Raw genomic sequence first — 13903 nt, 5'->3', positions numbered from 1 at the left:
GCTGGACTGCACCCATTGAGCGAATGTTCATTTTGTGTGTGTGTGTGTGTGTGTGTGTGTGTGTGTGTGTGTTGGGGCACAACCATATGTACTGTATCAACTCTAATATTAATACTTAAAGCTACTGATACTGTCATCTTCCTCTCAGTTTCAAAAACACTCGACCCTGATGTTTGTCGTTAACCGCCTCACCTACGATTGAGTGTCGCTACTCGTGTAAATTGTGGTGGACTCACGAGTGTTTTAAAACACACATACACACACACCTGTATTAACCTGTTCATCAGAGGAGGCCACACCTCTAAACACCTTTTATCAGCTGTCGTAATGTGAGAAATGATTCCAGTCTGTGCTGACGCCTGCTAACCCGTTGTTCAAGCAGGGGAAATGCTCAGTGACGAGGATGAGCTTATGGATTCCTTTTTGGTGAAAAGACGTTTGTTCACAGGCCCTCTGTAAGACGCAGAAGGAAGCAGGTCCTCCCAGCCGAGCAGCGACGGGGGAAAAGCGGCTCTGAAATGTTTCTGATTCTGTCGCAACTAATAACTTCTATAGCAGTAAATTAAACTGTGATCGCTCCGACTGCTCCTCAGATAAAGTCCAGATTCATTTTTTCAGCATGAGGCAAAGATGAAACGAGGGACACTCAAACAAATCAAATGTTCACTGACTTTATAATCACTCTGTTTGTGAATAACTGATGTGTTCATATTGTTTCTGTGCCGCTTCCAGCACAGGGTGGAAAAATCAGCTTGTCAGTGTTCTCTGGCCGACGATGCTTCTACACAACCCAATATCAATTTGGCATTTTTGTGACAGATGGCTGCAATAAGCTAGTATGGGTCTGGTCCATTTACTGGTCCAGCTCCAAGTCCCAGCACAGTTGTAGCGCTGCTCTGTGACGCAGGCAGAAACCCAACAACGTGCAACAGTTTGACTGAAACATTTAATTTCAAATGAACGCTTGGTCGATAGAGAGTTATGTGCAGGTTGTTTTATGTCTGTCTGACTCAGGGTTTATCTATGTTCAGGGGGCTGCCTGATGTTCATCATTATTTACAGGCTTTAATAAAAGACTAAATCATTACTTGGCATCTTGAGCTGCAGCTGAGGTTTACTGCACAACATTTCCAGAAGAAGTCATTTCAGGTGACTGTTAGCAGCGAGGTAAATAAAGAGGTTTGACCTGCTAACGCTAAGCTACACACACACACACACACACAGCTAAGCAGAATTCAGTTTCTGTGGCTTCAATGACTTTTCTGGCTTTAGAGATTCTGCTGAACACGCGACACAGACGTGTGTGTGTGTGTGTGTGTGTGTGTGTGTGTGTGTGTGTGTGTGTGTGTGTGTCATTAGAGCAAGAGGAGACAGTGATGTATTGATAGGGTGTCTCTGGGGTCAATAACACACACCCACACACACACCCACACACCCACACACACACACACACACACACACTTAGAGGACGACCTTAACCTGAGCCTGAGGAAAGACGCACACAGACCAGACTGAGCAGTGGCCTTGTTGATGTCCATTAGCACCAAAAAAAAAAAAAGTCTCCTCCCAATCATCACACACAGACACACACACACACACACACACACATACACACACACAGAAAACATTGAGAAAGGAATGTAGAGCCTGAACGTCATGTGAGCTGCATCACTGCTTATCATGTGAATGTATCGCTCCCATTCACCACTCAGAGAACAACTGCAATGCATCATGGGAAGTCAAGGTCGTGATATGACAAGAATTCAAAACCAAATTCATAAACTGGTCCAACACACACACACACACACACACACACACACAGGTAAAGACCGGGGGTCTGACTAAGGTAGAAACGTTTCAGCTTAGTGCTGCTGGCTGAAAACAGTATATTTACATTTGAACCATTTTAATTCACACATCACCTTAAAACTAATAGGTTGATCTCCAGAGGGTTGGGAAGCAAGAGAGAGGTGAAAAAGGAAGAGAAGGAAGCAGTGAACATGACAGGAAAAGGAAGCAAGGGAAGGAAAAAACAAGAGAGGAAAGGAAATGAGAGAAGTGAAAAGGTCAGGGAAGGAAGAAAAGGAAACAAGGAAATGAATGGTTAAAAACAAAAAGAGATGAAAGAACAAGCAAGGAAAGAAAAGTAAAAGTTAAGGAGAGCGACAAATGGGAAAGAACAAAATAAGAAAAGGAAGAAACAAGCAGAAAGAAAATTAAAGAAGAAAGATGTAAATGAGAGGAAAAGAAAAAGGACCAGGAAAACAGAAGAGGAGAAGTAAGAGAAAGAAGTAAGTGAGGAAAAGAAAGAATCATTGAAGGGGCAGGAAAGCAAGTAAAGGAAACAAGGAAAGAAACAAAGGAACAGTAGTGGAACAGAAGAAGAGCATGAGAAAACTAAAGGACGAGAACATCAACCAGCTGCAAGAAGAAAGGACCGACATTCTGAGAAGAAACAGTTTTTATGGCGTCACATCAAATGTGTGCGTGTCCTGGGCTGATGAGCTACAGGAGAGGCTCAAGCTGGGGTCAGCGGCATGACCAGGGACGCAGGCTGACCATCGACAGACAGCAGGAGGGCCTCGCACACAGCCTGTGAGCTTGAACCCAGGGCAAAAATCACCCTGAAGAACAGCAGGCAGACACACACACACACACAAAAGGACACTAGTCCACAGCTGTGCACCCCCGGGAACTGGCGTACACGCACACACAGAGACGGCCCAGACAGGAGCGTTAATGTGATTTAAACTAGAAATAAATCTTTAATTTGTTGAGCAGGACGACACCTACACACCCATCCTCTGGGTGTGTACGTGTGCACGTGTGTGTGGGTGGGGGATTTTCAGGAAATGTCTGAGCTGTTAGTTATGTTTTTACTGTTTCCTTTGTCATCCAGCAACCAATGCTGGGCCCTGTGTAGATGTTCATGTGCACACACCTAAAGCGGGGGAGAAGGCGGAAAGAAAGAAGAAGGGGAGAAGACGAGCGGCGTGCTAAAAAGAGCTGAGCTGGACGTGAGCGGAGAAGCTGTAGGTGGCTGTCATATAAAAGCAGGAGCGTCCAAATAAACAGCAGACGACAATGAAACGTTGCATCAGAAGCAGGTGTGTGTTGAATTTGGAGGTGAAGCCGTCTCTCTCCAACTGCTCAGTCTTCACCTGTCTGAAACCCCCGAGGTGCTGTACGATACAACACCACCTTAGCTACAATGCTAATGCTAGCAGTGTCTCGCTGCATGTCATACACTCAGACCGTGTTTTATCTTGGTTGCTGCACCTAGAGATGAAACTGTCTTTGTCTGCTCTCAACGCTGATCAGCATCATCTGTTATTGTACAGTCTGGGAAATTCAGAAACACAAACAGGATCATTAGCTTTCCATCTGTTTGAGCAGCGGACCAGCTGACCCAGAGGTCAGCACCTGGGGTCAAAGTTTTCCCATGATAATGTGATCACGCCTGTAGTCGATTAAATGTTTAGGAAAATAATTTGAAATATCAGAGTTTTTGGAATCAGTGAAATGAAACGAAACGTGAAGACACGGTGTTTGCACAGCTGTGACAGGCATGAACAATTCACTGAAAAAAAAAAAGTGTAGATTAATTGATAATGAAAATAACCGCTAGTTGCAGCCCTGGTCAAAATGTGTGTGTGCTACACAGGCCGAACCTATCAAACATCTGTTTCCACTCACAGATGCAGAGAATCACACACACAGGCCTCTGTTCACCCTCCCGTGTCTGTGGCGTGTTTCCAAATCTAGTTCTGGGCCATTCATGGTGGATCACATGACACTAACCAAACACACACACATACACACACAGATGGTCATGTAACCTTATCAAAATACACACTTCCAGTTGTGTGATTCCAGGATTACAGCATTCCTGATCTCCCACAGGAGGAGAGGGAGGCTGTTGAATATTGCCATGACTGTGTGTGTGTGTGTGTGTGTGTTTTGGGGTAAAAGGCCTCATGCTGGTGTAGCTTCAGCAGAGCTTCACTTCACATCAGTCAAATGCTACGTTTGCCTCAGTGCAGCGGTCATACACGGGTGGGAGGCGGTCTGCTCTTCCTCTTCAGTGGGTGAAGGAAGTCAGGACGCACTTTCAAACTAAGAGTCACGTCAAATGAATCACAAAAAGTATTGGTTGTATCTTTTTCACTGTCACTTGCAAATACATATTCTTTTTGTTTTTCATTTTGAGCATCAACAATATAGTGTTTAATTTGAACTGTCAAGTTATTTTTCTCCTGTCAGTCATATTTTAGTCGTTTGATTTTTGACTATTTGCTGTTCACTCCTGCCGCTACGTATTTAGGACATAAAACATTATGAAGCTTTTTGTTTTTCTTTTTTATTAAAAAACATATAATGGTTTTATGTTACTTGTACCATAAAATGTCAAACGGGACTGAACTGTGATGGACATTGTTCTAATATTTCAGTCTAAACAGTTGATTAGTTAATGAAGAACATAAACCTAAATTACAGCCCTTACAGCTGTTGTGGATCATGGCCGCCTGAAGTGACTGTTTCCAGCATTTCTTCTTGTAAAATAAACATAATGATCCCAATTTAAATGTTCTAATGATCCCTATTTCACAGCTGCACCGTGCAAACTCAGGCTGATGCAAGTCCAGATTAAGGCCAGAATTGCTGCACTTAATAAAAAAATACACCCTGCTTCATGGTTTCCTTTGATGTTTTCCAAAAGAAACAATCAAGTGTCTAATCCTGATTTGTAGAATATCTGTGGAGGAGGGCGTCAGTGTCGACCTGCTGTTTGCAGAGAAACAACCACAGAGGATTCAGACGTCCTGTGCGGCATCAACAATAGGACTGTACAATTAATCTCAACCTGCAAATAACGCAGAGAAAGATGCAAAGCGACGTGAATGCACACAACAATCACACTAAACTACAACCACACATAGTGAGACCATATTTATGGCTTATTATGACGCTGAGCAGTCAGGCAGCAGCCAATCACAACAATGAGCCCGTCAGCCAATCGCACAGAGTCTGATAGCGGCTGAAATATGAGAGCTGAGTGTGAACTAAACACTGTGTGTGTGTGTGTGAGAAAGTGAGCCAGCATCGGAACAGAGCGCCACTGAGGGCCGAACACTGACCAACTGATTATCAGACTGTTAAACTGGCAGAAGCCACATGTCTGTTTGCTCAGTGGTGCTTCCAGCCAGAGTTCCCTGGACCCAGTCCAAGTCGGGTCTCGGGTTACCTGCTGCAAGTGAAGTGTTTCATAATTCAAAGGACATCATTTGAACATGTCTGTTCGCTCAGTGGTGCTTCCAGCCAGAGTTCCCTGGACCGAGTCCAAGTCGGGTCTCGGGTTACCAGCTGCAGGTGAAGTGTTTCATAATTCAAATGACATCATTTGAACACGTCTTGACCAGATGCAGGTCACACTTCACATCTGTCCTCTGCTCTAAACTCACCTTTTATTCTTCAGCGACTGTGAATCAAAGTGATGTCAAAACCAGAACCAGGAACCAAACCAAGCTTCCCACAGAAGAGTTTGGATTAGAAGTTCAACATCACGCTAATGAGTTTAGTGACTTGGACATTTGGTTAAACTGCTGCAGCATGTAGCTTCTCACACACACACACACACACTGAGTGCTACAGTACATGTTAACCTCCTGGAGGAAAAAGCTGCAGCTCCCAACGAGCAGCTACGTTCACACATTTCACATCCTTCAAAACCACGTCCACGTGACATTTACCTTCCTGCTGCAGCTCATTACAAACCACCACCGAGATGAAAGCTGAATCCTGTGCTCTCAAAGAAAAGGGTTATATGACTCTTAGTCATAAAAAAGTCCGCTCAGTTTTAGAACCTAATTAAACGTAATAGTCTATTTGATGAGTGACAATCACACTTCAGTACCTTCTGTTGCTCAAGCTGTGTTTTCACTGAATCTTTTTCTGTGGTTGTCTTGTGCCACGAGGGGGATTTGTTGGGTTTTCCCTATGTAATAATATTGATAACAGTAATGTCTAGACCTTAGTTTGTAAAGTGTCCTGAGATGACTTTTGTTGTGATTTGGCGCTATACAAATAACATTTGATTTGATATTCTCTCCTGCGCACACACACACACACACACACACATTTTCTTACCCTACCACACAAACTGTAAGCGTCTGACCTGCTCAGGCCGAACCATCTCGCTCTCATTTTCAAATCAGCCTTTTGTGAATTGCTCAATAAAAACACAGCAGTTCTGAGAAGTTTTCATTTTACTGTGTGTGGCCTGCCTTTAAACTGACAGCTGAACAAAGACTCCATGCCTTCCTCCTTCCTCTTTCACTCCCTTCATGCTGCTTTGTTCCAACTTATAAAGAGACAAACAGCCTGTTCAGCATCACAGTCAAAAGAAGAGCCAGGGCTCATTTGCATAGTGTCCGTTTTCCCTCTGCCGTCAGGAAACTACATGGGGTCAATGCAGAAGCCGTTTCTTCATTGCACTCTCCATGTTAAGTTCGCCACAGTGTTTGCTTACCAACGCATGACTCAAATTCCTCAGGGCTGAGAAAAGGCCGTCTGTGGGCGTGCCACTGTAACGCTAATGAGACGGGCAGACAGTGTGATATTATCTAACAATGTGTCACAGGGTTCGTTTTTAATGAAGCACTTAATGAATTGAAACATTTTAATCTCGTCTTCTAGCATTACTGTGTCTGTACGAAGCTCATTAAGATTTACAGAACAGCCATCACACCAGCAGGCAGGCAGCTGGCTGCTCCTGACCTGAGGACACACCGATACTGACACACACTGTGTAAAGAAAACGCACAATCAGCCAGTTAAACTCTTCCAGTTCGGACTTATGGATATGTTCTATCCAAAGCTTCATGGAGGAGGAAGCTTCAGAAGGTGCTGTGGTTAAGTCTGGGCCTCCACAGCTCACAGGACTCATTGAGCATGTTAGAAGTGACTTGTGTGTTTGAAAGTTAGCTGGGGACAGTTTCAGAAACGCCAGCGTTCAGATTTGTCCGAGCGCATACATGGAGACACCTCAAACATCACCGGGGCAGTGCGTTGTGGCAGGCCTGTTCATAACGTCGTTCACGGCCTGTGGCTTCCTCACAATACTAGTTCTAATGATGTAAATGCTGCATTTCACATCTACACCGGCTTCAGTATTTGTCCTGCACACTTTATGTTGTAAATTTAACTTGAAATGGATAAAGTGACCATTTTGTCCATTTACATTTTAATGATAAAGTGAAAACATGTTTTTTCATAATCTTGTGAATATATTTAAAATGTAAAAACTGAAATCTTTAAAATGCTGTTTGTGGACTTGACGCATTGCTCCTGCCATCCAACTCAGAGTTCATGCTGCAGGACCTTAATACTGTAGTGATGTACAGGCCCGTGCACGAGTTGTAGGCACCTGTGAATGATGCCCTCGCACCCTCTTTGTGTGCACGTGTGCTTTTCTGTGTCAGTCCTCGGCTCTTAACGGACAGCACTGACAGCCTTGGTTACTTTTGCCTGTCAGCAGCTCGTCTTCTATCCATGAATTTAGAAACAAACTGGTCTTTTCTTTTCTCCAGTGTCTCGGTTCCACACTCAGTGAAACGTCTTCTTTAGTGCTGCTTTTGTTGTCGTGTCTAATACCGCACGGTTCAGAGGCCGTGTCTGTAGGCAAATGACTGGTCAGGGGCGTGTCCATGGCTCTTTAAGGCCAAAAGTAGGTGTGGAAAAGAAGCTCCTGCACGTCTGCCACATTCCATGACAGTTTAAAAAACAAAACCAGGCGTACGTGCACCTTTATGAACCCTACAAAAACAATGCCTAGGTTCACTCCCGTCTTAGTGCGTGCACAGTTTTCATCATGAATCTATAGAGTTTTACACATCTGGCCCCAGATGTTTCCATTGTGGTCTATCTCAGCATCATGGGAGTCTCTGTGACCCCACACTGACAACAGGCTGAACCCACTGAAGCACTGTGTGCAGAGGAGCGCTGGGCTGCCTTTAAATCACCCTCACTTTGTTTTGCTCTGCACCGAGTCGGTTAGAGAGAGATGATCACGGCCATTCTCCAGCCTCTGATTTTAATTTCTATGACATATGGACTCGCACAGACGTAAAAACACTGGGGGAAAATAAGAAATCCTCAGTGGTGTAATGTCGGTCGGAGTCGAGCCACACCATCCAGTTTGTGTAGTAAACACAGGAATGAGTGGAATCATCGACACCGCGGTGACCGACCGATGTGATCTCAGTGGTTTGTAGCCTCTGTGAACTTCTCCTTTTTAAAAATAAAAACCATTTGGTCGTTCTTCCTGTGCAGCTGATACAGGAACCACGGGAACCACAACCACTTTGGGGACACGTGCACATTTCATCAGGTTTTATTTTTGGGCAGGAATAAATGATCAGTCGATTTAGACAAAACCAGGCACATAGTCAGTGGAAATCATAAAATAAATTAGCATTTAAACTTTATAGAAAATGATATAGACATTAAATCACTGAAATTAAACTCTTGGGCGTCATTACTGATCATAAATTAGGATGGAAGTCACTCGTCAAATTTAAAAAGCCTATAGCAAATTGTACAAGGTTAAAGGTCTGTTGTCTCCAGGGATGATCAGTATGACATGAGGAGTGTGAACTTAGAAAACCAAACATGGGGACAAATGTTACAACGGGTTTCTATGTGTTACTGGAGTGGAACCGTCTCTGAGCAACCGAAGAGATGTGGTACACTTAGAGAATGTAAAAGAATTTTCTAAGATACCTTAATCTGTGAATATAAGGTAGCTGAGTGGTAAGAGGAACGGGTGAGTGAGGATCAGGTGTTTCTAGGTGGAGCCCCGGAGACAACTGGTTTTAATTATTAACTGGGTTGTAGAAGGGCAGCAGCTTTCTGGTCCACTACCATAAATGTTGTCAGATGTACATTATGTACATGGTGTGAGCCACTTAATATATGTTTAGGACCTTTTATATTGTTTTGGGTCCAAATAAAACAAACTAGAGTAGATTTTTACTTTATGATTTCTTCCCATCTCTTGCCTCAGATGTGCCCCGCCCCCTCTGCTGTTGTGAGCACGCTCAGTGGAGCGTTTCCATCAAAGAGCTCTTTCATCCTGCAGAGCTGCTTGTTAACAAGACGTCGTGAATGCACACACACACACACACACACACACACACACACACACACACTCACACACACACTCCTTCCTCAAACACTCACACACATCACCTTTGGCTCACACACTCAACAATGACATTATTCTTTGTCATGCTCCTCCTCTGTAACTGACACCTCCTCCTCCTCCTCAGGTGGCGCTTTCTGAATCGGTTCCATATTGCCAACTTTCTAGACATGTTCATTAAGGTCAAGCCAAGAATGTCACCCAGAAACACGAGACACATTAGACTAGTTCTTGGCCTCACGTGTCACTTCAGACACTGGAATAGTTTCACAACAAGACAAACACATGAAACACACCCTACCTGTCTGATCTGTTTCTGACAAATCTTCTTTAAATATCTCCAGGACTCAATTTATTTACATTTATTATTTCCAATGTCCCCAATTCAGTGTCCCCTCTCTTTTATGTAAAGAGGTGTTTAACATTATTGGGTCGAGTGTTTGAACTTTGACACTTGTCTCAGTTCTGGGGGTGTTCCAGCTGTCTTTAAGCACGCCACAGTGAAGCCACTAATCACAAAGGAAAACCTCTCCAACCTTAGCCCAATATCTTTCTTGTCCAAAGTTTTGGAGTAAAGAAACCTGAGCACATTACTGTAGTTCTGTCTGCCCCTCACCCGCTTCCTGTCCGCTCCAGGATCGATTTTAAGATTTTTTTTTAAACTTGTTTTTATGGTTTTCAATGGGCGGCCCCTCCTTATTTATCAGAACTTATCCACGTTCACAAGCCAACCAGAGCTCTGAGCTCAGCTAATCTGATTCTGGATGTGCCCAGAACAAAACTGAAAACCAGAGGTGGCCGAACATTTGCTGAAGCTGCACTAAATCTATGGACTCTCTGCATTTTAACATACATCCTGTGCAAAAAGTGACACTGGCAGTGAAGGGTAGAGAAGGTGTGTTTTATCAGGACGAGATGGCCGCCTTTAATTACACTAACACGATGGACGACGGGAGGGAAGGGAGCGCGGAGGGCGAGGAGGATGATCCGGCAACGAGAGACGCTTTGCAGAAGCTCATGAAACATTGATGAGGTGGAGGAGAAGAAAGAGGAGAAGAGGAGGGAGCCCGAAGGAGGAGAGACAAAAAAGAGTGAGGGATAACAATGAGGCTTGGACATCTCTGCGCTGTCCACACCACGTTACACACACCCCTCCCCTCTGTTAATCCTCACAGCGTGCAGGGACTCCCAGACCACCAGGATGTCTGCTGATTGGCTGGCTCAGGACAACAGAGGAGGAGAGGGGGATGATGGGAGCAGAGAGGCATGGCGGTCTTTTGTAAGCATGAGGTGCTTTTTAACACCGTTAGTGGTTTTCGGCAGCCAGTCAGTGAACAACTTAGCTCTAATGTGCACTCACTGTGACCCACAGTTTCATATTAAGGTCACAGTCAGGAAGGCAGATGTAGCGCGGCCCCGCCCAGGGCGAGTTTAAGACAAAGGGGAGTAACAGCACATCAACTGAACCTGAACCTGGCATACTAATGTCACGTGAATTTAAAATTCTTCAGTAAAATATCTGAATAATCCTTTATGGCCTTGAACATAACAGACCTAGTAAGATGTTTTAATTTCCATACAGAGAAAATCAAAGCATCTCTTCACCATCATCCATCTTTCTACCACTCCACTGATGGGAGTGTTATTACCAGAGGGGAGGGGTGTGTGTGTGTGTGTGTGTAACGTGGTGTGGACGGCACAGAGATGTCCAAGCCTCATTGTTATCCCTCTACACCCCCCCTCATCCAGCTATGATCAATCTCAGCCCATCTATGTAGCCATCTATTGATCCATCATCCCTCTGTGTCCATCCACAGATCAACTGATCTCTCCATCCATACAACAGGATATTAACTCCTCTTGCCAACCATTGTATCTTTGTCTACTCATCCATCCATCTCACTCTCCCGTTCACCCTGTCCACTGTATTTATTGGCCCATCAGTCCATCTGTTCATCCCTATGCCTCTCTGCTTGGAAGTCTTTCTATAGAGCTATTGATTGATCTGTAACAGGTGAATTCTGGGAACTGTGGTCCAGACACACAACAGTGATGAGCTCTGATGATGGATCATCATCTACTGGTCACCATACGACTGATGGGTTACAGCTGCAGGTCCCGATGAACCAAGACCAATTTCATTTCTCACTTTTGACTGAAATAAAAGTCAAGACAACGAGTGAGCTCTGTGCCCATCAGTCAGCGCTAACAGGCCTCTGTATAAAACTCTCCCATGAGTCAGTTCAGTTGGCAATTTGATGACTTGTTTACTTCTATAATTGCTTGATTTCCAAGGGGGATGTTTGTTCCGCACTCGCTCTGACACAGAGGAAGCACTGCTCCTCAGCCTGCTTCTGAAGCTCTGCAGTGCAATAAACAGTATAATTCCACATTCATCACCCCACAGGGACTTGAACTGAAACACCTGAGCTGCTCACGGGACAACACATGAATTCATATTCTCTCAGCACAGTGATAAAAGCTGCTCCCACACTTATTTATGTGTCTGGGGGTCGTCTCCTGAGAAGTAGAAGGGCTTGGAGGGAGCGCCAGGGTTTCACAGGGACAAATGACATTTCATTTATGTTTTAGCACCTGATGGTGGTTTGACACATCGTTTCCAGGGCTTTCCTCAGATCTTAGGAAACACAGTGAAATACCTGACTAAACAAAACAATGACCAGGCAACGCTGAAGAAAAACTCCAGAAAGCTCGGTTCAACTCTGCTGCACCCATCAGTAAGGGTTGAGTTCACTTATGAGAAACTACTGGGGCGTAGATGTTGAAGAAACACACACATTTTGGTACAACTGCTCGAGGGATGCACCATTTATCAGATGCTTTCATGTTAGTTTGTTCTTTTTTGGATGGTAGTTGTCTGAATGTGATAAAATAAGCTGAAATTAATACATTTAAAGATATAGTAAATAAAGGAAAGCATGAAAAAGTTCATCCACAAAGCTACTTCAAGTTTTCATAGTCGTCTTTTTGACCGACTACGTCCTCATATGATCACTACAAACCTTCTGTCTAAAAGCCAGTGGAAGTGGAGCTAGACAGATGGTGACCAAAGCAAAGCTCCAACCAGAAACTCTAAACTGCCTCGACTCGTCGGCTGCTGCACCGTTTGCTGCTGGTGCTCTTCACCCTTGTCTCACAAAGCTTTTTGTCCAAAAAGCTCCAGGTGCTAATTTTCTTTATTAACACAGTACAAGAATACTGGATAGTGACCTCAGAAAGAAATACTTGTCTGTATCGGCTGATTCAGTCGCAGCAGAGGAAACCGTTTGACCCGCCAGCCTTCTGACTGAGTGTTTTATCCTCAGTATGACTGAAAGTCCTCGCCCTGCTCTGAAAAACAAGCACTTCTGAAATATGGTTTTTCCACCTCAGGACAGGGGTGTCATCTGCGGCACACACTGACAGGGAGGAAGTTGGAATCATGGGATATGTAAATAAACTTGATTTAAACTTTGCTGCAGATTGCTTCATGGGGGTGTGACAAAGACATTCTTAGTATCTTCTTCTTAAGTATCACCAAATGCAGTTACTCTGTTAAAGACTGAGACGCGTTTGGGAATCCGTGTCCATAAGAACATAGGAATGATCAACTGGACACCTTTCAGTGAGCCCGCACCCTGCTGAGCAATTAGCTGACTAATTAGCCGAGGACAGGCGAGGCCTGCGTGTGGCTGACGGGTCACTGGCCATATCACAACTATCTGTAGGCGAAGCAGGGTGGGACTGTGATACGGTGAGTTTGCCGAGATAAGGTCGGCGCTGCTGACTCATCAACCCTGAGACTCACCCACGTTCACTTTTTAAATGCTCATAAAACCATAACTGCATTAATGCGTTGTAGTTTTTGTGACTTTTCAGGCATTATAATCAAGATGGTTTAACTCATTACTGATCATTTTAGGACTAAATCACGAGGAGAGCTTCTGCTAAAGACCGTGTGCTGCCTGTACAAAGCTGCCCTCGAGCTGATGGCCACATCTGTGTCCACCAAGAAGCCACTTTTCTCTGGAACTTTGTTCATCCCTGTTCAGTTTCAGGGACTACTTGATAAAATAGCTAAGTTGCAGCTGCTCTCATTTGGCTCCCAGTTAGTGGAAGGTTTTCTGGACCCAGCTCTGGACCCCCTGAAGTCGTTTCTATGAATTCAGGTTCTTTCACCTTGTCTGGTCACAACTGAATGCTTTCACCTGTGAAAATGCTAATTAACCAAAAACAGCAACGCTTCTTCATGACCTGGTTTTTGGAAAATTCTCACACATTGTGGACGTTTCCTCGCTCTGGTCTTACCTTGAAGCTGTTTAAACCTCCCCTCCAGCTGATTGTAGTTGAAGGCAGATTGGCCCGAGAACCCAGGGCCTGGGCTAGTTCCTCTGATGGGGCTGAGGCTGGGGCTCTGGCCTCGGCCAGGGCTGGCAACATGGGATGGGCCGGGGCCACCTGACGATGGGGACAAGGGGCCAGCATAGTCTGAGGTTGGGGAGAGCGGGCCGGGGGAAAGGGGGCCAGGGAGAGCGCTGGTGGCGCTCTGAAGCTCCATGATGACACTCCAGAGAGGACGGTGGAAGATTTAGACCAGACAAGTCTGCAGAAGCATCGAGCAGAGACTCAGCCAAGAAAATTCACAATATCCAAGTAGATGAAACCGTTTCCAGATGAATATAATCGTCTTCCAGAGGGGAA

General features: G+C 44.7%; 1 protein-coding gene across 4 annotated transcripts in view; it reads right to left on the bottom strand.

The window, feature by feature from the left end:
* Positions 1–13903, bottom strand: part of LOC109951598 (spectrin beta chain, non-erythrocytic 1) — a 96615-nt gene that overhangs the window by 43723 nt on the left and 38989 nt on the right. The window contains exon 1 of one of the 4 annotated variants that reach the window (XM_020586195.1): positions 13511–13895. The exons of 2 other annotated variants lie outside the window; for them this stretch is intronic. In XM_020586195.1, the coding sequence (XP_020441851.1) occupies positions 13511–13760 (250 nt within the window). In that variant the 5' untranslated portion in view covers positions 13761–13895. Of the gene's footprint in view, positions 1–13510; positions 13896–13903 lie in introns of those variants that run through there. One more of the 4 variants, XM_020586196.1, reaches the window with a different exon arrangement.

The sequence above is a fragment of the Monopterus albus genome, unplaced genomic scaffold, assembly GCF_001952655.1.
Source record: "Monopterus albus unplaced genomic scaffold, M_albus_1.0 scaffold397.1, whole genome shotgun sequence".
In the NCBI taxonomy this organism is placed as follows: domain Eukaryota; kingdom Metazoa; phylum Chordata; class Actinopteri; order Synbranchiformes; family Synbranchidae; genus Monopterus; species Monopterus albus.
The sequence above is the reverse complement of the archived record's forward strand: the minus strand, read 5'-3'. Positions and strand labels throughout refer to the sequence as shown.